At 31.6% G+C, this 27,739-nt stretch overlaps 2 protein-coding genes across 2 annotated transcripts; both read left to right on the top strand.

Moving 5' to 3' along the window:
• Positions 1–6,379: 6,379 nt before the first annotated feature.
• LOC144544999 (protein RGF1 INDUCIBLE TRANSCRIPTION FACTOR 1-like) lies at positions 6,380–7,925 on the top strand. The gene is made up of 3 exons (XM_078293554.1): positions 6,380–6,595; positions 6,858–7,094; positions 7,713–7,925. The coding sequence occupies exons 1-3, from the start codon at positions 6,380–6,382 to the stop codon at positions 7,923–7,925; spliced, it is 666 nt and encodes a 221-aa protein (XP_078149680.1).
• A 6,164-nt stretch (positions 7,926–14,089) lies between these two features.
• LOC144545133 (protein RGF1 INDUCIBLE TRANSCRIPTION FACTOR 1-like) lies at positions 14,090–15,517 on the top strand. The gene is made up of 3 exons (XM_078293718.1): positions 14,090–14,445; positions 14,542–14,778; positions 15,046–15,517. The coding sequence occupies exons 1-3, from the start codon at positions 14,266–14,268 to the stop codon at positions 15,268–15,270; spliced, it is 642 nt and encodes a 213-aa protein (XP_078149844.1). The 5' UTR covers positions 14,090–14,265; the 3' UTR covers positions 15,271–15,517.
• Positions 15,518–27,739: the final 12,222 nt, after the last annotated feature.

Raw genomic sequence — 27,739 nt, 5'->3', positions numbered from 1 at the left:
GCTTAATTAAGCTCTTGTCAGTGCTGTTGAGGTTCGATTCATAGCACCCACTAAATCATCTCATTCCCTTCGCAATTGACACGAGCGTGTAGAGGGTCTCGAGCTTAGTCGATTGCAAATAAGCTCGGTATTAAAGCCTCTCTCTTTCCCCTTCGATTTTCGACTTCCTTTTCTTTGATTTCGAGTTGCTTTAGGGAAGAAGAAAGGACTGACGAGTGGGTCCGTTTGTCAGTCTCATAAGGACTGCCGAATGAGTGTCCTTTGCCTAAGTTAGCTTTTGGATAGACGCGTTTTATTTGAACCGCGTATAAACCTGTTCATTGGCTCATGTGATCGGGTCGTGCCCGAATCGAAGAGACGCGGGTGCTTGGGTTTCAATCCAGTTAAAGCTGGCTCTCATATTTGGTTAGTCGTGGTCTTTGTGAACCGATAGGCCGCAGGATGTAGAGTCTGGTTAAAAATGTAAGGACCATTTCTTGCCAGAACACTGTTTGTGCACCCCTAAATGATTTTTTGTTAGGTGTACACGGTTTGTGCATCCCTAAAATTCTTCAGGTCTTTAAAAATTCATATAAAGTCAACCCTTTGGAGATTTTTCATGTTTTTCATATCAAAATTCATGATTTAATATGTCGATCATTAACATAAACTTTAATTTGAAGAACTCACTTATCCAATTTAGTGGTCCTTTAGAGAATTAGATTTTCCAAGCATTTTAATTGCTTAATTTGTCAATTAAGTGACATGTTAACCCTTTTAAATTGATTTTTCAATATATCCACAAAGAATTGTTCGTTCCGAGTTTCCAACTTGCAACCTCTCACATGAAGAGCATTATCGTCGCCACTAGATCAAAAGCTGCTTCTCAATACTTGATCTCGTTTTATCTCTATTTTTCCATCTTTGTTGTTGTTTTCATATATGACCATATTTTTTATGAGTGTTCATCAGCTCCGGTTTTTTCGTTTTAAATTAAATCGAGAGAGTTCGGAATAAATAGTTCAATTTTTCAGGTTAAATGGATCGGTTTGGTTCAGTTCAGTTAAGAATTTATAAAACAGTTGGACCGAACCGACAAAAAATTTTAAACCCTTCATCTGTCCGAACCAAATGTTTGAAAAAATTCAAAAATTGCAAATTTGCAAATTTGCGACATAATGCATTATAATGATTAGTTCGGTGTAAAGCTGGTTAAACTGAACCAAAAAAATAAATTCATCTAAAAATATTTATTTTATGCGGAATATTATTATTTCGGTTGAACCGGATAAACTGAAATTTAGTTTGATTTGTTATGTTCAGTTTTAGTTTGATTGATAAGTTTATTTTGATCAGTTATATTTGTATTTTTGAAAATCGAATAAAATTTTAGTTTACCTATTTTACTTTTCTTTTAATCCAACCAAACCAATAAACACCCTTACCTATTTTATTTCAGTCGGTTCAATGTATGTATTTACATTATTTAGAATTGAGACAAAGTCAGAAATATGGGCTCCTTTCCCTTGAAAACATAGAAATAGGTTCCAAGGAATCAACTCCAAGCCCAATATCCTATAAGAAACTAAAAATTGAAAATGATAACAAGCTGCAAAAGCCCAAAATGGCCCATCTTTGAGGGTTCTAATATTGGGCTCAACTCCCAAGTCAGAATCTATTTATTTTTGGAAAACTATTGGACCTAATGAAACGCTATCAATTATCAATATTAATATTTTGCTTCTATCAGAATTGAGGCCAAGTCAGAAAGATGTACTCCTCTAAGCCCAAAATATACATAGAATAAATAAGGGGAAATTGGTTCCATGCCACTCCAAAATAATGAATTTAGAAAAATGCCACTCTAAAATTTCGATTCTGTTAAATGTCACCCCAAATTTTATTTATTAAGAAAAATGCCACATTAAATAGTTAATGACTAAAACGCCCTCCTCTCCTTCTCCAGCAAAACACACACCCCCTCTCTCTCTCACGCAACCCAGCTCTGGCGCCACCTCGAACGATGAACTTTCTCTCGGCGCCACCATCTTCCCGATCCTCTCATTCTCCAGCGACCTCTATCCTCTCGGCACCACCTTTCTGTCCTCTCGGCACCACCTGACTCACTAAAAGTCCAAGCTATAATTTTTGACGTCAAAGATAGAGAATCACTCGGTGGATCAGCGTATGGGGGTCAACGGAAGTTCACAAATGCACTCGGTGTCACCATTGTGTTATTTGTTGCATGGATTTGTTATGAGGTACTGGTCTTCTCTTTAATGCAACTAAAAAAATCAAATTTATTTTTTGTATGGACAAGTTCTTTCAAGTGGTCAACTTATCCCAGCATAATCAATGGTGTGACAGTTACCCACAATTCAATCAAATGCTAAATAAGAAATAAAAGTGTTTGCAAGAAGAAAGAAAAGTAAAGCAAATTGCAAGAAAAAAGAGATTTTTCCCCCTTCCTTGGTGCTGCAGCCACTTGGTACCAGTATCCTCCTCGGTAACAGTACTATGATTGGTACGCTGGTTGTGCTGCTCCAGTGGGATAGTGTATGCCCCATACTTTTATTTGAGATTATTAATTGACTCATGTTAATCAATTTTGATTTTTCTGCTGCATAGTGTATGCCCCATACTAGTTAGCTAAATTAAGAAATATCTTTGTTTTTAGTGAGCTCAAGTTATTTTATTGATTTTCTGTTCCTGGTTTCAGGTCAGGTGCAGGGACGAGTGTTGAGCCTTCTGTACTTGTCAATTCATCATGCCACAAAACTGATGCCGGGAGGGTGGGAGTTGATTTGTTCATGTTATGAGAAATTTTAAGCTGAAAATTTGAGAATTTTGTATTTAGATGATAAATGAGTTTATATTTTGTCAAGTGTTCCCTTTTTTTTTTATGCATCTTTTCCTATGTTTTTTGTATTTAGATGATAAATCAATTTCTTTCATGTTTTTTGATATGCACATATCTGGAACAATAATGCATAATTTTCATGAAGAATAACTAATCAATTTCTTCAAAAATGCGGCGAGAGTCAGATCTGCTTCTGTTTCTACGCTGAAGCTGTTGCACAGTGAGATTATAGGGCGCAGATCCTATTTAATTAAGCTCTTTCAAGTTTTTGAAGCTGTGTGTGTTTTGCTAGAGAAGAAGAGGAGGTGTGTGTTTTGCTGGAGAAGAAGAGGAGGGCGTTTTAGTCATTAACTATTTAATGTGGCATTTTTCTTAATAAATGAGATTTGGGGTGGCATTTAACAAAACTAAAATTTTGGAGTGGCATTTTTCTAAATTCACAATTTTGGAGTGACATGGAACCAATTTCCCCAATAAATAAACATATACAAAGTTACAATTTGAAAACTTTCAATCACTCTTAATCAGGTCTAAAAGAAGCTTAAAATTGAGAAATATCACAAGCTGAAATAGCCCAAAATGGCCTATCTATATTGGGTCTTTGATTGTTTATTTTTGGGAAATTTTAAAAATTTTCCCTTTACACTGATACTAATACCAGATTTTTAACACAGTTGCTGGTATCATGAAAGTTATATAACTACTTTACAATTTTAAGAACTATATATTTTCACCGGTTGTTTCTTTTTTTAATTAATCCATATAATATATCTCTGTCTAAATAGTAAATACTGATGATTATAAAAATGGCTCAACAAGAAATGAATTGTCTAAATATTTTGGAACTTTTTTTTTTTTCACATCTAAAGATTAGGAGTGGGTGTTTTTTTTTTTAATAGAATGAGCCCTAAGATTTTTTTTTGAAACAGTGACTGGAATTTTATTGAAATAGAAAGAGTGACTGGAATTTTCTCAAATGGAAAGAGCACTAAGATTTTTCTTAAATAGAAAGAGCACTAAGATTTATTCTGAAACAGTTACTGATATTTTTTTTGAAATAAAAAGAGTGCTTGGATTATTTTTTTCTGAAACATAAAACATTTTGGGTCTGAAATAAAAATTCGGCTTTAAAGTTTGGATCTGAATTTTATTTTTTTTGGAGCCAAAGTTTGAATCGAAATTTTTTTTTCAGATTCATCTATACTATTGAAAAACCTCAGTACTCTTTCTATTTTCCTCTATTATTTAATAATAATTTCTATAAATAAAAATTTCCCCAGAATAACCCATTCACCTACAAGGTACGGAACCCGTTGTAGATACTTAGTTTTCTAGTTGATTTTTACATATTTAACCCTCTCTTGTATTTCTATTCTTACTCCTCTTAATCTGTGTTTTCTGATGCATACCAGAAATGGTTAAAAGGACATCATATTTTCTTTCCATTCTTAGACATGAACAAATATTTCAATAAACATTGTAATCAAATCTATCCAGTGAATTAATAAGAACCCTTCCCTCGTTTTTTTTTTATTTTTTTTTATTTTTTTTTTCAATAACCTCAACTGGTAAAACTAACGTGACTAGTCACTGGTACATAGTAATTAGACATCCTAAAGACCTAAATAACAACTAGATTAAGCACCTTGCTCTTGTGGTGTACCATTAATTGAAGTATCTTAGCAGGTGCACATGCATCAGTTTGTACCGGGACTTGCTTCAAGCGAACCTTATATTCCAGTGTCTCTTCCCAGTCTGTAAAATTCAACACAATTTACCAGAACTTTTTGTGCTATAATTAAGATGTGTCTCCGATCCTCTGTTGACGCATAATAAAAAAGAAAGAAGCGCCCCAGAATGACTTGTACCCCAGAATGACTTGTACAAATTTAAGTCCGAAATTTTGAATGTCTCGTTTCTTTAGTACTAGTATGTAACTGTTGGATTTCATTATGTTGTTTCGGTTGCAAATGTTGTCTGGTTGACATTGTAAAGGGATGTTTCTTATTCGTAAGATATTTTTCGGCTTAATTTTTCTCAATAAGTAATGCTGGTACGTGCATATATCAGATGCTGGTACATGTATGCTGAATATTTTATATAATGATTCATTTTTTGTTTTCTATTTTCACTTCCCTGATTTAAGCATTACCAGGCATCATGTATAGTTGGTGCTAAAAGCTTAAAGATCTAATTTATAAGTTTATAACCTTAGATAGTTAGATTATTGTAAAAGCTAATGGTACAACTGATATCAGAATCAGAGGTCTTGTACAGATGGTAATGGAATTTGCCAATCTACGACTAGACTCGCATATAATTTTCACAAGAGGCATTTGAAAAAAAAGCACTGATCTTAAAGCGTAAGTTTGTAACCACGAGCTTGTATTTATGCAAGTACCAATGGCTGATTGGAGCCGTCCGATACGCATTGAGATTTCTATGGTCGATTTATATTAAAATTTTCCCAGTATAGTATCTAAATGGGGCACACTAATCTTGAAGTGAATCGGACGGATGCCCATCGGACCGCCCCCTTTCCCATAATAAAAAATAGTATCCTATTTCAGAGAAAATAAATGTATTTCCAACTCAATTACCACCAGGCCAATATATGTTTCCAACTATGGTAACAATTGTAATAAGCACATTTTTTACAGTCCAAGTACTTTATCTCAAGACAATTGAACAGGCAACTAGACGAACAAGTGTAATTGTACTTTCGATGTAAAATGCACAATCAATATTTGCTTCATAAAAGATTATATAACAGTAGGTTTGAAAATATTAATGAGCAGTTTTCTTTTTAATAATGTTTCTTAAAATTTCATGTCACTAGTATTTATGACATGTTGCTTATTTTCTTCTCTCATTTAATTAGTTAAGATCTCATTAGTAATGTAATTACAAAACTATGGTTAAAATAGGAGAAAGTATTTCTACTTAATCTAAACATAATTAAACAAGCCACAGAAATAAGCAGTAAATGCATATTAATCATTGCTGGTAAAAAGATATACTAAAAGAGTTTGCCCAAGGAATACAATTAGAAACAACTGCTTCATAATTCCTTCTAATTATTATAAAGTAGAACCTGTGGGCTTAATCCATACTAACAGTACTTTCTACAATTTCATCAACTTTAACCACTTAATTTGTTTCTATATTACAATCAATCCAAGCCGCTAACTTCACGCCATCGCTAACTTGGCAACAATCCGGGGCCGAACGGAGATCTCCGTTTCTTAAGAAAGCGGAGATATCAACAAAAACAAGGTAGCGTGACGAGGGAACCAAAGATAAACTGTCCTCAAATCCAACAGGCTGGAAATTGATCAATCAAAAGCATTCAATCGGAGCCATCCATCAATTCGTCCTTTTCGTTTCCTTGTAACTCTTCCGTTGCAAATTGATGCCACATGGCAACAATGGAGCGTGGTGAGGTGACGTGTGCACTTTCTTCAAGTGTTTATAATCCCCTGGAGTGTTTAATTCTTCTCCTAGATCCCTAATTAATTCGGCATTATCGCCTAGACGAAGATGGAGCAAATTCCGGAGGTAAAGGAGAAGATGTGCGCACTTGCACCAGCCTGGCTCCAGACTATGCTCGAGACCAAGTTCTTCGCACCTTGCGAGGATCACCTCAACATACCAAGAAACGAATGCAACATGTTCTGCGCTGACTGCTCTGAGAATTCTTCAGCATTTTGCATTTACTGCCGGGGCAAAAACCATGAAAATCACCATGTCATTCAGGTATACAAATCGTTACCAATTATAATATTTTGACGAAAGTGGGTACCCCCACCGATTTCTTATTGAAACCAAGAGTTAGAGAACAAGATACCAAACAGCTGACATCAAATTCTCAAGATTAAATCTATCACATATTGTCCATATTCTTATGTCATTTGCTAGAATTACCATCTATATTTAATCCTTTCAACATATTTCCTACATGCTGATCTCAACATCCATTTTTATTCCTTTTTGCTTGTATATCGTTTTTTGCATGTAGATTAGGAGATCATCGTACCATGAGGTGGTGCGTGTGTCAGAGGTGGAGGAACTAATTGACATCAAAGGGGTGCACACTTATGTCATAAATAGTGCAAAGGTGTTTTTTCTCAATGAGCGGCCTCAGCCAAAGGGGATCGGGGCCGCTGCAGGGAAAGCTGCTGCCTCTCCTTTTTTTTGCGAGGTCTGCTCACGCTCTCTCCTTTATGATTTCAGGTTCTGCTCCATCGGGTGCAAGGCAAGTCAATCCCTTTGTTATTGTCGTATTAATTTCCGATGTTTCCTTATCATTTCAGATAGTTTTACATGACTCATTCGGATGTGTCTGATTATTTACTTGATTTTTGTTTTTGAAAAAAAAGACATATAATTGCCTGTTTTAATAAAGAATCACAGTTAAAAGTATCCTTACAATATTACCTGAGCAAAACTAAACTACTGCTATACTTTGCACATCAAAATCTCAAGCATGATTAACTTAAATATTAGCTTCCCAAAAACTCAACTGGAATTATATCTTTAACTGGCAAGTCACCAGATATCAACTAGCTACCTATCTAAGAAAATAGTAAATGTAATTTAAATTTAGTCTACAAGTATATTTTCATACGGAGATCATGTTGAATGGTTCAGATCAGCTGTTGCAACTTAAAAATCGAAAATATTGATCCATAGTATGGATCAATCTGCGCTATGCATAGTACCATAGCCTCACTCTTATATGGATTATAGCAATTTCATACAAAATTCACCAAGCATCCTACCATTTCTACAGAGCCATGCCATCTTCTGATTATTTTCTTGAATAATTTGAATGTTTTGGTTATCATTGTTTATCTGATTTTTGACAATGCAGCTGACAAGGATCAAGAGTAATGGTGATGCGATGTTTGTGTTGGGTGAACATGAAAGAAACCGAGTCGAGGGTGAAAATGCTGGAAGGTTGACGAATGTTAGTAAAGGCGGAGATGGATCGAGTGCACCAAAGGAAGCAAGACTGCCGCTGCCTTCGCTCCGTCCCCGCCATAGGAACAGGAAGGGGATACCTCGTAGGGCTCCATTTTTTTAGTCAGAAAAATGCCTGAACTGAGGGGAGGGGGGGTTGAAAGATATATTCCAGTTATTAGAAGTATTAAGTGATAATTAAAACTTCCCAGAGCTATATAATGAATAAATGTGTGCATGCTGGTAGTCAAAACTTAATGCATACTGTTTTCTTCTAATTTGATAATCTTTTGTGTTTTATTTTTCTTGATTTTGTTAGTGCTTTCTAGTAGTTGCTAATTTTTTTTTTGTGCTTTCTTTTATTTGGTCATAATTTTTTGTTATTGCTTTAATTTCTTTTAGTTTGTCATATTTTTTTGTAGAAGAGGTCAAATCTGATTTGATTGTTGTCTGATCAGATCTGAATTCAACTCCATCGGATTGATTTTCTTAAAAACTCAAATTGATCCAAATTTTGAGTTGAATACTTAGAAATTAAAAAAATATTCTATCGGATTTGAAAATTTAAAATCCGGCTCAGAACTGTTCGAGAGTTAACAATAATCTAAAATAAGATAATTTGTTAGGTATCATCTAGAAAATAATTATGGCTTTGTAATGAAGACTTTACCCACTTTTTGAAAAAAAAAAAATACAGAGATCATGATTTAATACACAGACAAACACATTCTTTACTTTATTATGCCATATTTTTGCTCATATAGAAATATTTGTAACATAATATCAAAATTGTTTTTGAACCCACACTGTTTTTTCCTTTCTATTCTCAATTCCTGTTTCAATGGAACGACATGAAAATGAAATTTACCAAATTCTAGTCCATACGACCATAGAGTCATAGATAGACGAGTACAGGGATCTGACAGGATATATCAGATTAAATCTGAATCGTTCAATTTAATTTTGTACGGATCTTAAAGCAAACTTTTAAATTTTAAAAAGGTTCTAAAGAATTTTGACTGACCTGATATAATCACTTCTGTGAGAGTGTAAAACTGAGACTACGTACAGTACTATGCATAACATATATTGGTTCGTGCTATAGATCAATATCTCTAATTTTTAAATTCCAACATGATCTCTATATGAAAAAGGAAAATATACATATGGATCAATTTTGAGTCAGACTATTCTTAGTTTTATTTAGGTCGATTCTATCAACTTTTATCAAATAATAATTACTTTTATAATGATGATAATTATAATAACAACAACAACAATAACAACCATATATAGTGTGATAAATTAATTATTCAGGTTCAGTTCGGTGGGGTTAAAAATTCATAATTCAAGAATGATTCGAGAATGATTCAGAATTATCCATATCGGAGATCTCAGTCCCACACAAGGGAGAAAAAAAAAATCGGAAGAAATTCGCACATAATTCGTAAAAATGGAAATTTTTTTTGTAAAATTCACAAATAATTCGGCGCTCCGTTCACCATCACCAAAAAAATGAATTATATATTCACAAATTATTCGCAAATCTTGTGACTATGACGACGACAACAACAACAATAATAATAAAAAAAAAAAAAAGTACTCCAACAGTGGTACATAATATACCACAGCATTTTTGGCACAGATGATCTGAGTACATAATGTACCACAGAGGTTTAGGCACAGATGATCCGAGTAGAGTAGACTGCTCACTTTCACTTCTTATTTTTGGAATTGGGCTTGCGGGCCTTTATTGAAGTTCTTTGTGCACACTCTTTGATTGGTGGTTGGGTTTTGATATGGTTCACACGTTCTTCATGAACCGGTTTTATGCAATAAAAAATAAAATAAATTTAAGTCTCTAATTGGGTGCAACTTTTTGTTGTTAATTATAAATCACACATTAATGCAGATTGACAGGATGCAAAAGTGACATTTGAAAGAAGTAATAGATCATATAGTTCATAACAATTTATTGCTTCATTATGTTGTAAAGTAATGTTGAGTTATTTCAATCGACTGCTTGAACTTTAAAAATAAAGATATAAATTCAAAATACGGAACCAATCTGCACATTACAAATTAAAGTATTGTAATCTCATTCCAATGCAACATAAAAATTAATCCATAAAAAGTGATTAAGTTTGTTTAGCTTTTACTGCCTTCAAATTTAAAAATGTGGCTATAAAATGATAAATTTCGTATTTAAAATGTTGATATATAATTGGAATTGTCATTTTGTATGACTATTTGTTCTTTAAGATGGCAGCATTAATCTCTAAAGTATAACGATAATACAAAAAATATTAAACATATTTTTTTACTCAAAACTTGGCAAAAAACAAAATGAAAATTGGAGAAAGAAATTTACAATTAAAATTATTTTCTTTTAGATTTTGTATCGTTATCATAATTAATTCTCATACATTGTAACACACATTGACATCTATTTGATAACTGCACCGACAATCTAGTAAACAAAAACAGCATTAAATTAGGCCTCTTATTCTTGCTATGGGTCAATATTATAGATATTAATTATGTGACTAAGGCAGTAAATATTCCATTTTATTAGAGGTGGAAAACAAGAACGAAGGGGAAGTATCGACCCGCAACATAAATAGCTACACAGAAGTGTAAACAGCATATTTTTATAGAAAGGCCCAGTTCTATAGGACTTGCCACCAAACGAACACCTTAAATATAAATTATATTTTGAAGGTTCTTGGAATAAAGACTTAATTCTATGCAAACAAATAATACCAAAAAAAAAGTTATTATAAACAATTTATCTTTAAAACACAAGGATTTTATTTCTCAAAGATAATATACTTGTATGCATTGTGAAAAATAATATTTTTAGTACTGTAATATACATAGGCAAAACACATTTTATAATTTCAAATGAGGAATGAGCACCAAGTAATTACCAGAAATAATATTTTTTTTCTCTACCACTTTCAAATCATCTCCATCCTTATAATTGCATTCTGATTTTGATTTTGATTTTAGAGACATGTTGAATATTTTAATATTTGCAATATATTATTTTGCATCTCTGAAATTAGTATAAAAGGTAATTGCAAATGGTGATGTGATACTTCAAATGAACACAAAGATGAGGCAATGCCTGAAGATAATCATTTTATTCAATGTATAAATCTGAAATGCATAATTATTAGACATGTTAAGGTTCAACTAGCACAGATGTAAAACAGAGCAAGGAGAAAATGAGAAAAATAAGTGAGAAAAGATACAAAATAGGTACAAAATTTGTCTTGTATTTGAGCAGGTATAAAATTATTATGGTTTGTGAATATTGAGATATGTATTCTGTCAAAATATTTTATAAAATAAATCTTTGGTGTGGTCCTTCTTTGAGGGCTATAAAGTCAATATCCAAACTTTATGTTAGTACTTTGTAGAGTAACCAGTGAGGAAAAGGTCTTATTTTTTATAATGAGTAGTTGGAAAGGAAAAATGAAAGGGGAAATTTTATGCATACCCTTCAAAAACATTGAAATTACCGTATTTTCCCTTAAAATTCATATTTTTCGTATATATTTATCCTTTTAAACTTTAAAAACTCAGAAATTTATTCAATTTATTGTCATTTCTATTAAAACTCATTAAATTTATAAAATACTCATTTTGTTGCTTAATTAAAAATATTGTAGCATGTTTAACAAAAATATTTAGTCTTCTAATTGATCGTTTGTAAGGCTAAATTGTTCATTTTCTTACTTGTGATGCACACGCATACATATGCCTAAATGACACTATGTAATTAAGTTTCATAACTAGAGAAATGAACAATATATTCTCGGAAACTAATCAAACCTTATATTTATCAACTAGAGAAATTGTTACTTTTTTTAATAAATGGTAAAATGGGCACTTTCTAAATTTAAAATCAATTTGAATAGAAAACACAAAAAATAGGTAATTAATTTGTTAGTTTTTGAAATTAAGAGTAAATATGATATTACCAATTTTGGAGGGGAAATGTGTAATTTTGAGGTTTTTGGAGGATATACATGAAATTCTTCCAAAAATGAAAAATGGTTCTCGAATGCAAGAAAAATTATAAAATATCTAACATTTTTAGAATTTCCGAGAATTTGATTGTGACATAACAATATTTTAGTTGGAAAATTCATTTAAGCTGGACAATTAATAGACATGATTATAAGTGCAAAACAGAGTATATGAGGACATATTTGTCTTTATTATACATTTCAATATTTTAATGAATTTAATTACACTAGGCATAATACCACTCTTCTTTTTCAAAAAGAAGAAAAAACCTCAACCAATTTGTATATCATTTTTCATCTATTACATTTGTAGTAGAGCGAGGCTAAATAGGAGCAGAGGAAGACTTTCATATTATGTGAGTCAAACCTCGAAAGTTTTGTATGAAGACCTCTATCATATACAACTTTCACGAAAAGTATAGAGGTCAATTATATAGTATTCACAGTATTTATTTTAAATTATATAGTAAAATTGTGTCAAAATACATTTTTTTTTTTTAAATGAATGGGGGTTGATCCTCATTCATTGAGAGTGGATCCGCCTCTGAGGCTAATAGACTACATATGGTACTATGCATATAACACGTATTGATCCGTACTATATACTTTTATTTTTAAAGTTAAAATAGTCGATCAAAACTATTCAACATAATATTTATATAAAAATGTACTTTCAGGTTAAATTTTATATTTTTTTATAATTTTGTTCCTACTTTTTAGGTAGGTAGAAAATTGTGATTTCTAAATGGTATAGAACTTTTTGATCAAGCAATATTCGACCTTTCTAAAAAATAGTAAACAAATTGTAAAAAATATTTTCATAAAGAGATCATGTTCAACAGTTTAGATCTACTATTTAAACATTAAAAAAAAAAGAATTATCCTTAGAAGTATGAACTATAAACCAATATATGCTATACACAGTACCATAGCTCACTCTTAGCAGTATATTATTTTTCATTGGAGAATAATTATTTTATTTTTATTTAATAATTTGATTTGAGTATATAATAAAATAATTTTTATATCCATAGATTAAAAGTTAGCCGGTACGTTTAGATCTGATTCAGACGGTTGGATTATATTTTGTCAGAAACTTGAATATTTAGATTGACTAGCTTAGTCGGTGTGATGATCAAATCAACCAAGTCAATGATAGAACTCATCATGCCTACATAAAAAAATAAAAATAATAAAGTAACTTTTGATTTTTATTTGTCCTTCTAATGTTTTAATAAGCATGAAAATGTGAGTGGTTGCGAGATTTGATATTGTTGTAGAAAAGTATGATTAAATACAGAAAGTAATTTGCACAATTCCGTGGGCTATTTGTTGTAAATAAATATGTTAATATATATTAACAACGTTCAAATTTGAATGTGATGAATTGCTTTCTGGCTTTTAATTTATGTTGTATATATTATATTTATCATACAATTACATATTATATATTAACTAAACCTTTTGTTTAAATTTTAAGCAAGTAATTAACATCTTCAATTTTTCTATTTCATTAATATAAAATTATTTTGTATTGAATCATGTTGATCATATACGACTTGTTAACTTCAGTGTCAATTCAAATTAATTATAGAACCACACAATTCAAATGTCTTTGTTTGTGTGCCTCTATCATGTCTATACTTTTTTATTTATTTTCTGTCAATAAAAATTATAAAACCTATATGTCAAATTAATACCTTTAAATGTGATTTAAATTATTTTAACTACATGCAAACAAAAAAATATATCATTTTTTCAAATATTTTATATAAATCAATAAGTTAAAATATCAACAACCAGAAACTTATACAAATCAATGTATTTTTGTAAATTCTTAATAATAATTAAAATAAAGTTGAAATGTCATTATCTTCTTCATGTGCATAGAAAAAATTATAAAATCATATGTAACAGTTTTATTTTAATTATTATATCAAAACTTAAGTTATTAAAGTTTTAAAAATTAAGACATAATTGAAACATAAAAAGTGGAGGCATGCATTTAAACCATCATATATATGTTAACTTACATATAATAAACTTGAATTTAAATATTTTGAAAGATGGAATCATGTTAATATCTGGCTTATAGGGGACATAATTGAAGCTTCTTAATCATAATAAACATTATTATCTAATTATAATGCATGAGTGAAAGATAATATAGTATTTGAAAATGCCAGCGCAAGCATCTTAAATCAAAGGTTAAGAGTCATAAATACATGTTATAAGGAGAATAAAGCCCACTTGGAGGAGCTTTGGAATGGGAACCAAACCAAAAGAACACCAAACAATAATCACACGGATCAAGAAGACTACACCAAACAAATCTCACACCTATTTCGCCTCTCATTGCCTCCTCCTCTTCAATTCTCACATTGTTGCTTTTCATTATTCCAAAGCATCATCTCTACGGTGGGGACGATGCTCACGCCGCCTTGGCTAGAGCCGATGCTCAAGACAAAATTCTTCACCCATTGTGCTGAGCACCGGGAAATGCCGAGAAATGAGTGTAATATGTTCTGTGCCGACTGTTTCGAGCATTCTTCGGCATTTTGCATTTATTGCCGGACCCAGAAGCACTCCGACCACCGTGTCATTCAGGTTTAGTTATAACCTAAAATGTACAATTCTCTATAATCCATTTAGTGAGATTTTGAATTTTCTTGGTTTTCTTTCTTTTCCTGTTATGGGGTGCAGATTAGGAGATCGTCGTACCACGAGGTGGTACGGGTGAAGGAAGTGGAGCATCTGATTGACATAAAAGGGGTGCACACTTATGTCATAAACAGTGCTGATGTGTTCTTTCTGAACGAGCGGCCTCAGCCAAGAGGAGTCGGGGCAGCAGCAGGCAAAGCCGCCGCCTCACCATTCTTTTGTGAGGTCTGCTCGCGGTCTCTCTTAAACGATTTCAGATTTTGCTCCATCGGTTGCAAGGCAAGCCATTCTCTTTGCCATTGTCAATTTTAAGTTGATTTCAGATCTCTTCTCATTGTTTGATATTGTTAGCCAATTATCCTGTTTAGACAATTCAAAGCAAACTATATCTATCATTTGTTTTAATTCCTTCATTAGAATATTTACATTATTAAAAGCATTATCATAGATAGATGGACCATTGCTTTCTTGATGTGATTAATTTCATTGTTTCATTTTTTTTGTTCACAATTTATATATATATATGTGTGCTATTCAATAATGCAGCTTGCTAGGATCAAGAGTAATGGTGATACAACATTTGTACTGCAAGAAAGGGACGGGAGCAGCGAGAGCAGCCGAGTGGAGGGGGAGAATACCGGGAAGTTAACCGACGACTTTGGTGAATGTCGAGACGGGTCAAGTGCACCAAATGATACAAAGTCGGCATCGCTTCGGATGCGCACCAGACGAAGAAAGGGAATTCCTCATAGGTCTCCTTTGTCTTCTTAAAATTAAGGAGTGAATTAAAGAATAGGAGGGAGTTAGAGAGCAAAAGATACATTCCAACCACAAAATGTGAATTAATTAATTGTAAATTATAACACACCATTCATTTACCAGAAGGAATAATTAAAGTATATAGTATTGCTGATATATATAGGTAGGACTCATTGTATACTCATGTTTTATTCTAACTTGGTTGTAATGTCTTGTATGTTACTTAATCGTTAGGTTAATTAATTTCTTATTCTTTATTTCATAATAAATTAATGTGCTATATATAATTAAGTTCCCTGGTATAATTAAACTCAGTCATGTGTCAAATTTATATATATATATATATATAACATGCATTATAGTTGCACATGATATACATGATGAAATTTGATGATTCGTTGTAGAAAAGAAAAAATTGGCAATTCATGGTTACGCAATGAATCTTGCATAAATAGAGAAAAGACAATAATAATTGGAGAATAAAGATATTTGAAACGTCAGAGAGAGGAGAGAGAGAGAGGTTCTATCTTTATAACTTGAACATGTATGATGTATCATGTATGTAATGTTATATTATGTTATTAGGGAGAGAGGAAATAAATAGTGGGGTCCATGTAGGCCTAACCCAACCACATGGATGGTGGATTGGAAAGAGAAAGAATTCTAACCATCAAAATTTGATCATCTAAACATATTCAAATTGTAACAAATATTATCTAAATTTTAAAACAAATACTTCTTCATTGTCATTTTTAATAAAATATGAAGTTTGATAATCTTCTTCAATATTATGAATTTGTGAATTGTTCGCAAGGTAATCGGAATTACGACCGAACCGGTACAAAGATGACGCGTAATGTACAACACAGGTTTGGTCACAGTTGATCCTAGGAGAGTACCATGGGCTTTTCTTTTAGAAGTTGTATTATGTGTGCGCGCACACACACACAAGCACACAAACACACCCTTTGAGTGGTGGTTGGGTTAGGAGATGGCTCTCACCATCCTCATGAACTGGCTTTTGTAAGAGAAAATCTAAAAAAAGCCCCTAATGGACCACAGTAGGTGCATATTTTTGTTGGTGGCGTGCTAAATCACTCACTCACACACACACACACACAACCCACAACACAACACAACACAGCATAACCAATCAATCAATGTGAATTCATGTAATAATGCAAAAGTGAAATTTCAATCAAGCTCATATCATATAACCTGATTTTTTTATTTCTTAAAATATAATAAATATTTTTGGATGGAGAAAGATAATTTTTTTTTAATACACTATTTTGTTTGGTTGTTAATTCATGAGTATAAGCTTTGGTACAATGCAATGGAGTAGACGCAACAAAAAAAGTTCCCATACAAGTAATGTATATATATAATATATATCTTATTTGTTTAGCTCTAATTTAATTGTGTTCCAATTGCCTCCAAATTAGTTAACTTAGGTTAAATTGTTAATAGCTTTATATATATTAATTAATTGTTATAGATGCGTCCAATTAATGTTGAACTACTAATCCTAGCTAACTCTTAATTAATGGACGAAATCAGTTTATATTTCTTTTAAAAAAAGGTTAAAATATATTTTTCTCTTATATTTTGACTAAAGAGACTTGATAAATAAAATTATGCTAAATTAAGTGAGCAAAACTAGGGTGTGATCAATGTGCTCACCAAGAAGAATTGGTAAGCACATCTCCAAAAGAATATCATATTGATTTCGAACTACGAATTCAAACCGTTGAAATTCAAGTATTTCGTGAGTGATGCATGTACATGCAAAAATTCAAACCGTTGACATCTATTTAGCACATGGTCAAGCGGTCAAAGAACATTTTATAAGTTATTTTTTTTAATTGTTTTATGTATTCATTTTTTTATCATTTTTTTGTATGTACATACACCACTCACAAAATATTTTGAATTTTAACGGTTTGGATTCATAGTTCAAAGTTAACCCAATAACTTTTTGAATGTGTGATCACCAACTCCTCTTAGGGAGCATATCACACCCTAGTTTTGCTCAATTTAAGTTGCTTCATAAAATATGATTTCTTAGTTAAGTATGATGATTGACATTGGAATGATTAATTATATGTTTAGATTATGTATCTTCATCCGTACCTATGCTCTTTGGCATGTGTGCCAGCTAATGGTGGGGACGTCATCATGACGTCACCTCCACTGTGAAAGAGTTTGTCACCAGAACTGTTATGATTCCCCAACTTGTACACTATTGTGTAACTTGGTCAAGTTTTTGTTTCCAAAGTGCATGTCTTATGTCTATATTTGCTCTCTTTGGTAGTTCTAATTTGGCAAAAAAAAAAAATATTGTACCTCAACATGAACAATTCTTAGATTTCTTTGCACATTTTTGTATCATTGTCATAGTACATATGCATACAGCATACAATCTAGGAAATAAATCATTTTATTCTAATTTGGAATAACAGGAACAATTTATTCCAATCTCAACCGTTCAATTTTCATGTCCGGATCCCAATGAAAACCGTTTTTGATGTGCAAATCTCAACAAAATTCAACGGTCGGAATAACAACAGATTTTTTTTTCCTACATTTTCATCTAATTAAGCAACAAGGGCATAACATAGGATGTGTGTCTATTTGATGCATGGTTGCCACCGACAATCTATCTAGCAGCAAAGTAATTAAAAAAAAAAAACATTTTTGTTTGGTTTAATTTTTTTAGGTAAAAGAATACAAAATTATATCTACCTGATGTCATATTTAAGAAAAAAAAAACATTTTTAAGAGGTCCAAATTTAGAAGTATTTTATTAGAGTCTCAACCCACAACATGGATAGCAATTCAGGAATGCCACAGAAAGATCTATTATATATTTTAAGAAGACCGACATTTAATTTATGGGACTTGCTACCAAACAAACAGCTTAATTACAAATAAACATGTTGGAGGCTTGGAGCATTTTGGAATACAAAGCTTACAAGCAATTAATACCGTTGGTACGCAAGTCTAGTGCCTTATAAAGGAGGGTTTTTTTTTTTCAAGAGAAAGATTGATCGTCTTAATTTTTAAAATTACATATTTATCAAGCATTTTCATTCGGATTTCAAATCTGTAACCTTCTAAATATGACATTGCCTTTTGCAACTAGAATAAAATTAAGTTATTTCTTCTTAAAATTAATATTCAAACTAGCAAATTAACAATGACCAAATAATAATGAGTAGAACTAGACTGTTCTTAAGTTCACCAAATTCCTTGATGAACTCAAGTTTAAAATCCATTAAATCGGCTTCAAATGACAAATCTGAACCGTTGAAACCCGCATAACTTATGAGTGATGCGTCTACATATGAAAAATTTAAACATTCAAATTAATTTAGTATAAAGTCAAGCGGTCAAAAAACGTTCAAAAAATGAATGCATTAAAATTAATTTAATAACCTTCTAATTTTGACCGCTTGATTTCATAATAAATTAATTTGAATGTTTCAAATTTTCACATGTAAATGCATCACTCGTAAGGTATATATGCAGGTTTCAACGGTTCCGATTCGTCATTTGAAGCTGATTTGATAAGTTTTAGACTTTGAGTTCACCAAGGAACTTGGTGAACTTAAGAACACCCTAGTTCTACACTGCTACTCAATAAATAATAATAATATTGTGTTAGAAACCAGTACTCTCCAGACTTTTGGCGTACATTAAAAAATATTTGATAATTATTTTAATTACAAGTATCTCTTTGCATTGGAAAATCAGGAAGGACAGAAAAGTATCACAAATAGATTGGAATTTATTGACAATTATTCAATTTATAAATTTCTTGACTAAAGCTAAATTTGAGTTACAAAATTGTATGCATCATCTATTAAAATATAAACGAAAAAACATTGATACAACTTTACCGTTAATTTTAAATTTCTTTCTTATATAACTAAGATTTTCGAAATCTTTATGTATTATTAAATTATTCATAAATATTAAATTTCGATGATCATGACATTGTGCATATACAAAAAAATATATATATTATCCTTAAATTTTTCTTATTAATATAAATAACAATATTGTGATTGTCAAACTATGACATATTTTGTGATATATATTAGTGTTAAAATTTTGTATCTTCCTTAGAGGTTTTCTTTTACCCGAACAGGTAGTACCCGTTTTGCCCGGCCCGTACCTGTTACCCGAGGTATCCGTACCCGTGCCCGGGTATAGGCGGGTAAACGGGTACACGGGTACAGGTTTGAGACGGGGAGGGTACCGATATTTGAGAAAAAACCCGCCCAACCCGTACCCGTCTTACCCGTACCCGAAACCCGCCTACCCGCACCCGTTGTACCCGTACCCACACCCATTTACCCAAACAACTTTACCCGTTTACCCGTTTTTTTTTTAATTCAAAATTCAAAATTATTTTGCCGCCGAAAAAAACAGTATTAAAAACAGAAAAAAAAAACTAAAAAACAGTATTAAAAAACTAAAAAAAAAAAATACCCGAACCCGTTACCCGAGACAGGCACGGGTATGAAACGGGTAGGGTACACCCTTTTAAAAAATTACCCGACCTACCTGTACCCGTTCTACCCGTCCTATCCTCACCCGCCCTACCCGTTACCCATCCCGGGTTTACCCGAGGTACCCGTACCCTACCCGAGAGCAAACCCCTAATCTTCCTTGACGCACTGAACAAAACAGGAGAATTTGTGGGGTTATAGACTCTACGGTGAACAGCATTGCAACTTTGTAAAACCAAAAGCCAAGTTCGTGTGTGATCCACAAAGAACAAGCAGCAAACTTGGGCCAAATTATGGGCCAAACTCTGCCTGAAAAGAACAAGCAATAATATATGCACTATATTAAAGGAATTTTGTTATGGGCCCAACTATTATAAGTAAACCCCATACTTGGGCCGAACTATATGTGGGCCCATTTTAGTTTGGTAGTATTAAATTAGAATCAAATAAAATTATTGGTCCGAGTTAGGCTACTATGACATTGGTGTTATTTGAAATTAAATAACACCAACTTTTAAACCCTTAAATCTGCCTTGAGATTCGTAATATCCGCTTTTACTGTTCAAGCACTTTATTTTGTACGAATCTCAAGGCAGATCTAAGGGTTTAAAAGTTGGTGTTATTTAATTTCAAATAACACCAATGTCATAGTAGCCTAGCCCTATTGGTCCCTATGTGTGTCAACATTTCAAGTACTAGGCTTTAATTGGGTCCCTTAAATGAAGAATATGGATTTTCTGTGGCTTTTTAAATACAATTTTTAGTGTTTCCTGTTGGCTTTCTAATATATATATTATTTTGATATTAAATTAGAAGCAAATAAAATGGTCGGTATATAAATACGGTTCAGATTGTTGGATTATACATATACGGAGAACAATATCATTAAACTCAAAATATTTAATTGACACCATACCATAAATTCATGTACATTAGTTGTATCTACAAATTTGAGAAAAATTAAGGGCAGTGCAAGTTCAATTTGTCTGAGATAATTCCTGAACCGTTTGATTGCATTTAGATTCGCGCACGGAAGAATCAAATTTTGTGACATAAAAGCATAAGGTTAAAACTAGAAAGTGTGCAGCACAGTGTTCAGAACCTTTGCTTCTGCTATTTCTACACTGATACCCATGAAAAAAAAAGAAAAAGAAAAAAGAAGAGATAACTCTGATACAAAAAAATTAGAAGATTCTCATAAATGGCAATACATAACAACTACCATAAAAAGAAGCCGATCTTTTTTTCTTTTCTTTTTTTACCATCTTTATAAAAAAAAAAAAAAAATTGACGACCTTTAGAGAAATTTTTATATTTACTATGTTCACATGTTATATCTGCGAAATAAGCAGGTCGGTTCCGCAACTATAAAATGCGGGATCAAATAATACACTTTAGTGATATATTTAATGCACCTTGGTTAGAAATATTGTGATTTTAATGATAATTAATATGAATGAAAAAGCTCACAACGTCAATTATAAAGCAATCAATATGAATAATGAACCAATACAATCAGAATGAAAAATAACTTTCAACAAGAGTCAAGCTAGTATGATATTGATGTTATATGACATCAACTTCAAAATGTATTGGATAGACATTAAACGACTAATTTAAACCGTTGAAATCGATTTATTTTACGAGCGATGTATTTATCTGAATTATTTTACTATCAAGAAAGCAGTCAAAAATGTTGAAAAATAAATGCATTAAAATTTACTTAAAAACTCTCATATTTGACTGTTTAATTTGATACTAAATAAGTTTGAAAAATTATAAATTGTGCATTTAAATGCACAACTAATGAAGTAGATCGGTTTGAGCGGTTTAAATTTACCATTTGAAGTCGATTTGGTAGGTTTTGAAATTGATATTATATAACTAAAATAACACTCATTTGTTGGCATTTATTTATGCCAACCATAAAAGAAAACTAAAATAACACTAATGTCATATTAATCAAACTACTTTTAACAAAGATAAATATTATGAAAAATAAAATAATCAACATAAAAAAAAGTCACAAGCACACACATGAAACAAGTTGTCTAAAGTGCTCTCCTCTTGTTTAAAAAAAAAAAAAAACACATGTGGAGCGTGTGTAGTTCACATGTCGACATCTTGTGATTCCTTTGAAACATTACATGAAAAACTATTGCTTTTGTGATGTACAACTGCTCCAAAACCGTAATTTTATTTTGGAAAATTTCACTTATACACCTCAAAAACTTCAACATTGTATAATTCATTCTCAAAAGTTCATATTTACCCATTTTAAGAACATATTTACCCTGAGTGAGTCTATGGTACTATGCATATTACGATTTGTTACCGTGCTACAGCTCTATATTCAAGTTTTCAAATCCTAACAGTCGATCCGAACCGTTCATCTTGTTCTCCATATTAATATGTGTTTGGAGACCAAATTTTATATTTTTTGAAATTTTTTTTACTATTTTTTAAGATTTATAGAAAATCATTGTTTTTGGATGGTCCAGAATTTTCAGATCAAGTGATTTTCTAAATATCTAAAAAAATAGTAAAAATTTTTCAAAAAATGTAAAATTTGGTCGCCAAACACATATTAATATGGAGAACAAGATGAACGGTTCGGATCGACCGTTTGGATTTGAAAACTCAAATATAGAGCCGTAGCACGGTAACAACCCGTGATATGCATAGTACCATAGACTCACTCTATTTACCCTTCTAAATTTTAAAAACTCACAAATTTACTCATCTTATTGTCTTTCTATTAAAACTCACTTTAAATGCATGAAATACCCATTTTATTCTTTATTAAAAGAGAAAAATTATGCAACATACTTCAGAAAAATGTTAGTCCTCTGATTAGACCCTTTATTTAAAAAACCATACTGTTCTCGAGAGAAAATGGATAATTTGAATAATTACTCTATTTCTAACACTTACACAGCGACATCTAAATATATACTTGTGTAACCGTCAAAATAGAGAAATCAGTCAATTACTCATTTGTCCTCGGAAACCGACCAATTAGAAGACTTATATTTTTCTAACACATTGTACATATTTTTTTTCTTTTTATAATAAAGGTTAAAATGGATATTTTATCAATTTCAAATGTGTTTTAATTAATAGAAGTCGACACAATAAAATGAATAAATTTGTGAGATTTTGAAATTTAAAATGGTAGATATGATATTAAGAACCTTTGACGGGGAAATACGTAATTATAAAGTTTTTGAGGGGTAAACATGTAATTTCCCCTTTTATTTTTACTATTTTTTCTTCAGAAGTATAAATTAATGACGATCTGGTACATGTATTAAATACTCAGATAAGATAAGGATATTAACAATATTATGTTAACTTCATACAATACACAAGTTATATTTTTTTTTTTTTTTCATTTTGACTCTATCATTTGTGTATTGCATAAAGTTAAACCATCATTATTATTATATTTATCCATCTCCAAGAGAACTTCAAACTAACTAGCGAGGTTTTAACTAAAACTTGATCAAATTGCCCATAATGAAAATCCAAAAAATAAATAAATAAAAGCTTTCCTCTAAGGTATCACTATGAATTGATTGTTGTATATAAATGTCTAAACAACTATAACGGATAAATAAAGCTATCCGATCCGTATTTTGATATGGATATTCGATATTTGAATACATGTGCAGATACAAATACCTATATAATTTTAAGTTTTAATTTAAATAGTAGATATATATTATATAGTTTAATATATATTATAAAAAATTTACATATTATTTTAAATAAATATTATGAACTTTCTTATTTTTTAATAATATTTATATATTATTTTAATATATATTCGATCCGATATGTATTAGTATCCATCTAAGATATGTATTAGTATCCATCTAATACTAGAAAGATAGAAACGAATACGAAATATTATTTTAACGGGTTCACATCCTCTCAGGTTATCGGACTGAGTACAATATATAATTGAAACGAATGGTCCAAAATTATTCTTTTAACTTTGACACAAATCTCAAAGCACAAATAATACTTCCCCTGTGCCATCCCGAGCAAGCATCGGATGAGAATAAATCTGCACCGTCCGTTGAAATTGTGTTGAGCCAGGTACCTGGGAGGATACGGATCCGATTTTAACACAGTCCGATCCGTTTTCACCAGACATGCATCCATTCATATATCTATATTTGTTTTCTGAACATATATTTATTTAACTTTTTGGAACAACCCAATTAAAAAGTTAACGGTTGATATAAGAATCAAGGATCATGGAGATGCTGGCACGTCAACTTGTCATGTCTTCATCAATTTACCAGTTCCCCATAACACCTGAGACTCTGACTTCCCACTGTTTACCTTTACAGAGATGGATCACGAAAAGTGAGAATCAGTTTTGTCAAAAAAAAATTAAAAATTAAGAGAAACACACAAACCCAACAGTTTATTAAAACTACCAATCAAAATGCTTCGTTTACCCAGACATGACCATATATGCATCAATGGTTAATATAACTAAATAAAAAATGTGCAAACTAAAGTTGAGAAAGGTTAGCGTTTTATACGTAGCATAGTGACATGTACTGATACTCTCTTAAATATTTATTGTACTTCAAACGATAAATTGATCCAGACCGTTAAAATCAAAGGTTTAAATAGCGTTTATAGCATACGTCTTAGCGGAACGGTTTAAAAAAGGCTCTATGCTCATATACCGTCGCTATAGCGTGCTATAGCATCAATAGCGCTATAGCGCTATAGCTTTTATAGTTCCAAAACGCTATGGTGCTCTATTTAGTATCCTAGTTGAAACCGATCTACTTTACGAGTGATTTATTTACATATAAAAGTTATAAATTTTTGTATTCATTTAGTATAAAGTCAAGCGATCAAAATATAATGAAAAATGATACATAAAAATTAAATATAAATGTTTTTGGATTGTTTAGAATTTCTAAAAAACAGTGATTTCATACTTATCTCAAAATATAGCAAGTAATTTTCAAATTTTATAAAATTTGGTATCCAAGCACATTTTAGTATGGTAATCATGTTGAGTGGTTCGGATTGATTGTTTGAATTTTGAAAATAAAGATAAGAATATGAGGCACGAAAGACAAGGCATTTGAAGTTTTGAACAGTGTTGTAGATAACGGTATGCGCTCGTCAGACAGACAGGATACTGTCAAGTGATTAATCGGAAATAATCAGAAATAATCGATCATTATTGAGAATAATCAGCCGATTAGTCAAAAAAAATCTATAATGGTTTGATCACCGCCAACGACTAATTAACCGATTAATCAGCCTAAACGGCCGTTTTTTACAACACTGGTTTTGAACTCTAATTCTTCATCTTAAGTCCTTTAAAAAAAGTTGAAGTAAAAATGTTGTCTTGAATTGAGTGTGGTGTTGTCAGTTGTGGAGTTGGGTAAGATTACTTGCCTTAAATGGTTGAGCAAATTTAGTTGTCTCCTGTCTGAGACAATGGATTCCATTCTACTGGCACATTATTGGGTTTCTAAAAGATGTGATCGCTTTCTCTTTGGCATTTATTTCTCTCTGAGTGTACGAATACCAGTTCAGTACACTGCTCCTCAGTTCACCAATCCCCGGCTCTCCTTTTCCTTCTCTCTTTCATTTCTTTCTTTTCAGGAGAACCAATGAGCTTATCCTCTCTCTCTCTCATACCTGAAACTCACTGTTTATGGCCAAAATAGTGTTGCAAACAGTTCCAGGACTGGTACTTGATCTGTCTTCTTCCCTGTCTATGGCCAAGAGACATGGTAGAAGCAAGACAGTGGTGTCAGGCATAAATAGTGTTGCATTTTTGCTTGATGATGATGAGAACTTCACTGTTCACAAGTTAATATATATAATAATATATTCCTCGTTACAATTCTTTGTTTCATGAATCTCCCCTACTAAGTTTAATAAATTAAACCAATTTCATTTTCCTTCATATTACATTAATTATAGAGACTATTCGCTCAATTTTAAAGGACTTAATTAAGTGCAACAGGAGAACAATTGATCATATTCTCAACTGCTGAAATGGTTTGGAATTATATTGTTCAGAAAAAAAAAATTATCGAATAAAATCGCGTTGGATGATTCAGATGGACTATTTTTACTTTGAAAAGAAAAATTGAGTAAAGGTTAGAGGTCAAGCCACTAGACTATTTAATATCCACAAATAATTATCTCATCCAGATATTAATTGAACCTGTGACCTTTTGTACAAAAAGCTCTGTCTTTACTGCTAAACTAAATGTTGGTTCTTTTCAAAAGAAATGGAACATAGAGACTTGCAAGAGATCACTCATTCTAGTTCAACTCCTACCCAAACACGCTTAACTACAGAGTTTTGATTGATTTCGGTGCTTTATTGTTGGTACGAACGCTTCTAAAAAACAAAAATATTGATCCAAAGTAAAATCTGCGCTATGCATAGTATATAAATCACTCTTATTAATCTATCATTAATACTCTACGCGATTTCCTTCCTCATAATTTTTTTGAGAAAAGGCTTGACCTCCAACCTCTCCAAATTTCTAACAAACTGAAATCATAGTTAGTATTGTTGTAACAAAATAGTATTAGAGCTAACTAGGATGTTGTAAGATATATGATGAATTTAATGATCTTATCCCCTCTCTCTCTATCCCTTTTCTCTCTCTTTCTTTCATTTCTTTCTTTTCAAGAGAACCAATGAACTTATTCCCTCTCTCTCACACACCTGAAACTCTCTTCAGCCAAAATAGTGTTGCAAACAGTGCCAGGACTGGTACTTGATCTAATTTCCTGTCTATTGCCCAGAAACATGGCAGAAGCAAGACAGTGGTCTCAGGCCTAAATAGTGTTGCAGAAAAGTTGCATTTTTTCTGATGATGATGATAAGTTCATAAGTAAATTTATAAATATATTCCTCCTTGTTACAATTCTTTTATTAAACTACAATTCATCAGATAATTGGATTAAATTTTTAGTAAAATTTTGAGATCAAAGTTACCCAACTTCATAGAGATCTTTCGTTCGGATTTTCTATGACCGTTCACAAAAAAAAAAAACGTTGTCTTTCTCATGACTAGATCAAAAATTAATTCTTTGAATGATAAAATTAATTAACTTTATAAAATATATACTTTGTTTCATGAATTAATTTTCCCTACTAATTACTCTAACATATTAAACCAATTTTGTCATGAATTCATTGTGTAACAGGATAACTATTGATCATATTTTTCAACTGCTAAAACTGTTTCGATTTGTTATGTGTGCTTATCATTTCATCATCCATTAACAACAGACTTTACGTGATAGAACTTTTCTAAATAATAACAGACATACAGTTATATAGGGGTGACACCCTTTGTTGGGTTCTTTTTTTTCATTAATTTACTGGGTATAGGTAAGGATTTTTTTTTGTTAGCTAAATGGATAAGGGTATGAGTAAATGTTATTTTGTGCATGTTTACACTATAGGGTAATTATATATATATATATAGAGTACGGCTAACGCGCTTCCTCTAGCATATGGGCCGAAATGCTTCCGGTAGAAATTTGAAATTTTAAAATCCAAAAAGCTTATCTGAACCGTTCATCTCCTTCTCTATATTAATATCTGTTTGGAGACCAAATTTTACATTTTTCTGAAATTTTTTACTATTTATTAAGCCACTTTGAAAATCGCTGATCCAACGGTGGCTTAACAAAACAGTAAAACCATTGGATCAGCGATTTTCAAAGTGGCTTAATAAATAGTAAAAAATTTCAGAAAAATGTAAAATTTGGTCTCCAAGCAGATATTAATATGGAGAAGAAGATGAACGGTTCAGATCGACTTTTTGGATTTTGAAATTTCAAATTTCCACCGGAAGCATTTCGGCCCATATGCTAGAGGAAGCGCGTTAGCCGTACTCTATATATATATATATATATATATATATATATGAGTAGAACTAGGGTGC

This window comes from Carex rostrata, chromosome 27 (assembly GCF_964058835.1).
Source record: "Carex rostrata chromosome 27, lpCarRost1.2, whole genome shotgun sequence".
NCBI classification, from domain to species: Eukaryota; Viridiplantae; Streptophyta; class Magnoliopsida; order Poales; family Cyperaceae; genus Carex; species Carex rostrata.
The sequence above is the reverse complement of the archived record's forward strand: the minus strand, read 5'-3'. Positions and strand labels throughout refer to the sequence as shown.

Excerpts from the sequence above, each read along its gene's own strand:
- LOC144545133 (XM_078293718.1), top strand. The coding sequence starts at position 14,266 with ATGCTCACGCCGCCTTGGCTAGAGCCGATGCTCAAGACAAAATTCTTC. Across the intron at positions 14,446-14,541 it reads CCGACCACCGTGTCATTCAG|ATTAGGAGATCGTCGTACCA; the intron begins GTTTAGTTATAA and ends TATGGGGTGCAG. Across the intron at positions 14,779-15,045 it reads TTTGCTCCATCGGTTGCAAG|CTTGCTAGGATCAAGAGTAA; the intron begins GCAAGCCATTCT and ends TCAATAATGCAG.
- LOC144544999 (XM_078293554.1), top strand. The coding sequence starts at position 6,380 with ATGGAGCAAATTCCGGAGGTAAAGGAGAAGATGTGCGCACTTGCACCA. Across the intron at positions 6,596-6,857 it reads AAAATCACCATGTCATTCAG|ATTAGGAGATCATCGTACCA; the intron begins GTATACAAATCG and ends TTTTGCATGTAG. Across the intron at positions 7,095-7,712 it reads TCTGCTCCATCGGGTGCAAG|CTGACAAGGATCAAGAGTAA; the intron begins GCAAGTCAATCC and ends TTGACAATGCAG.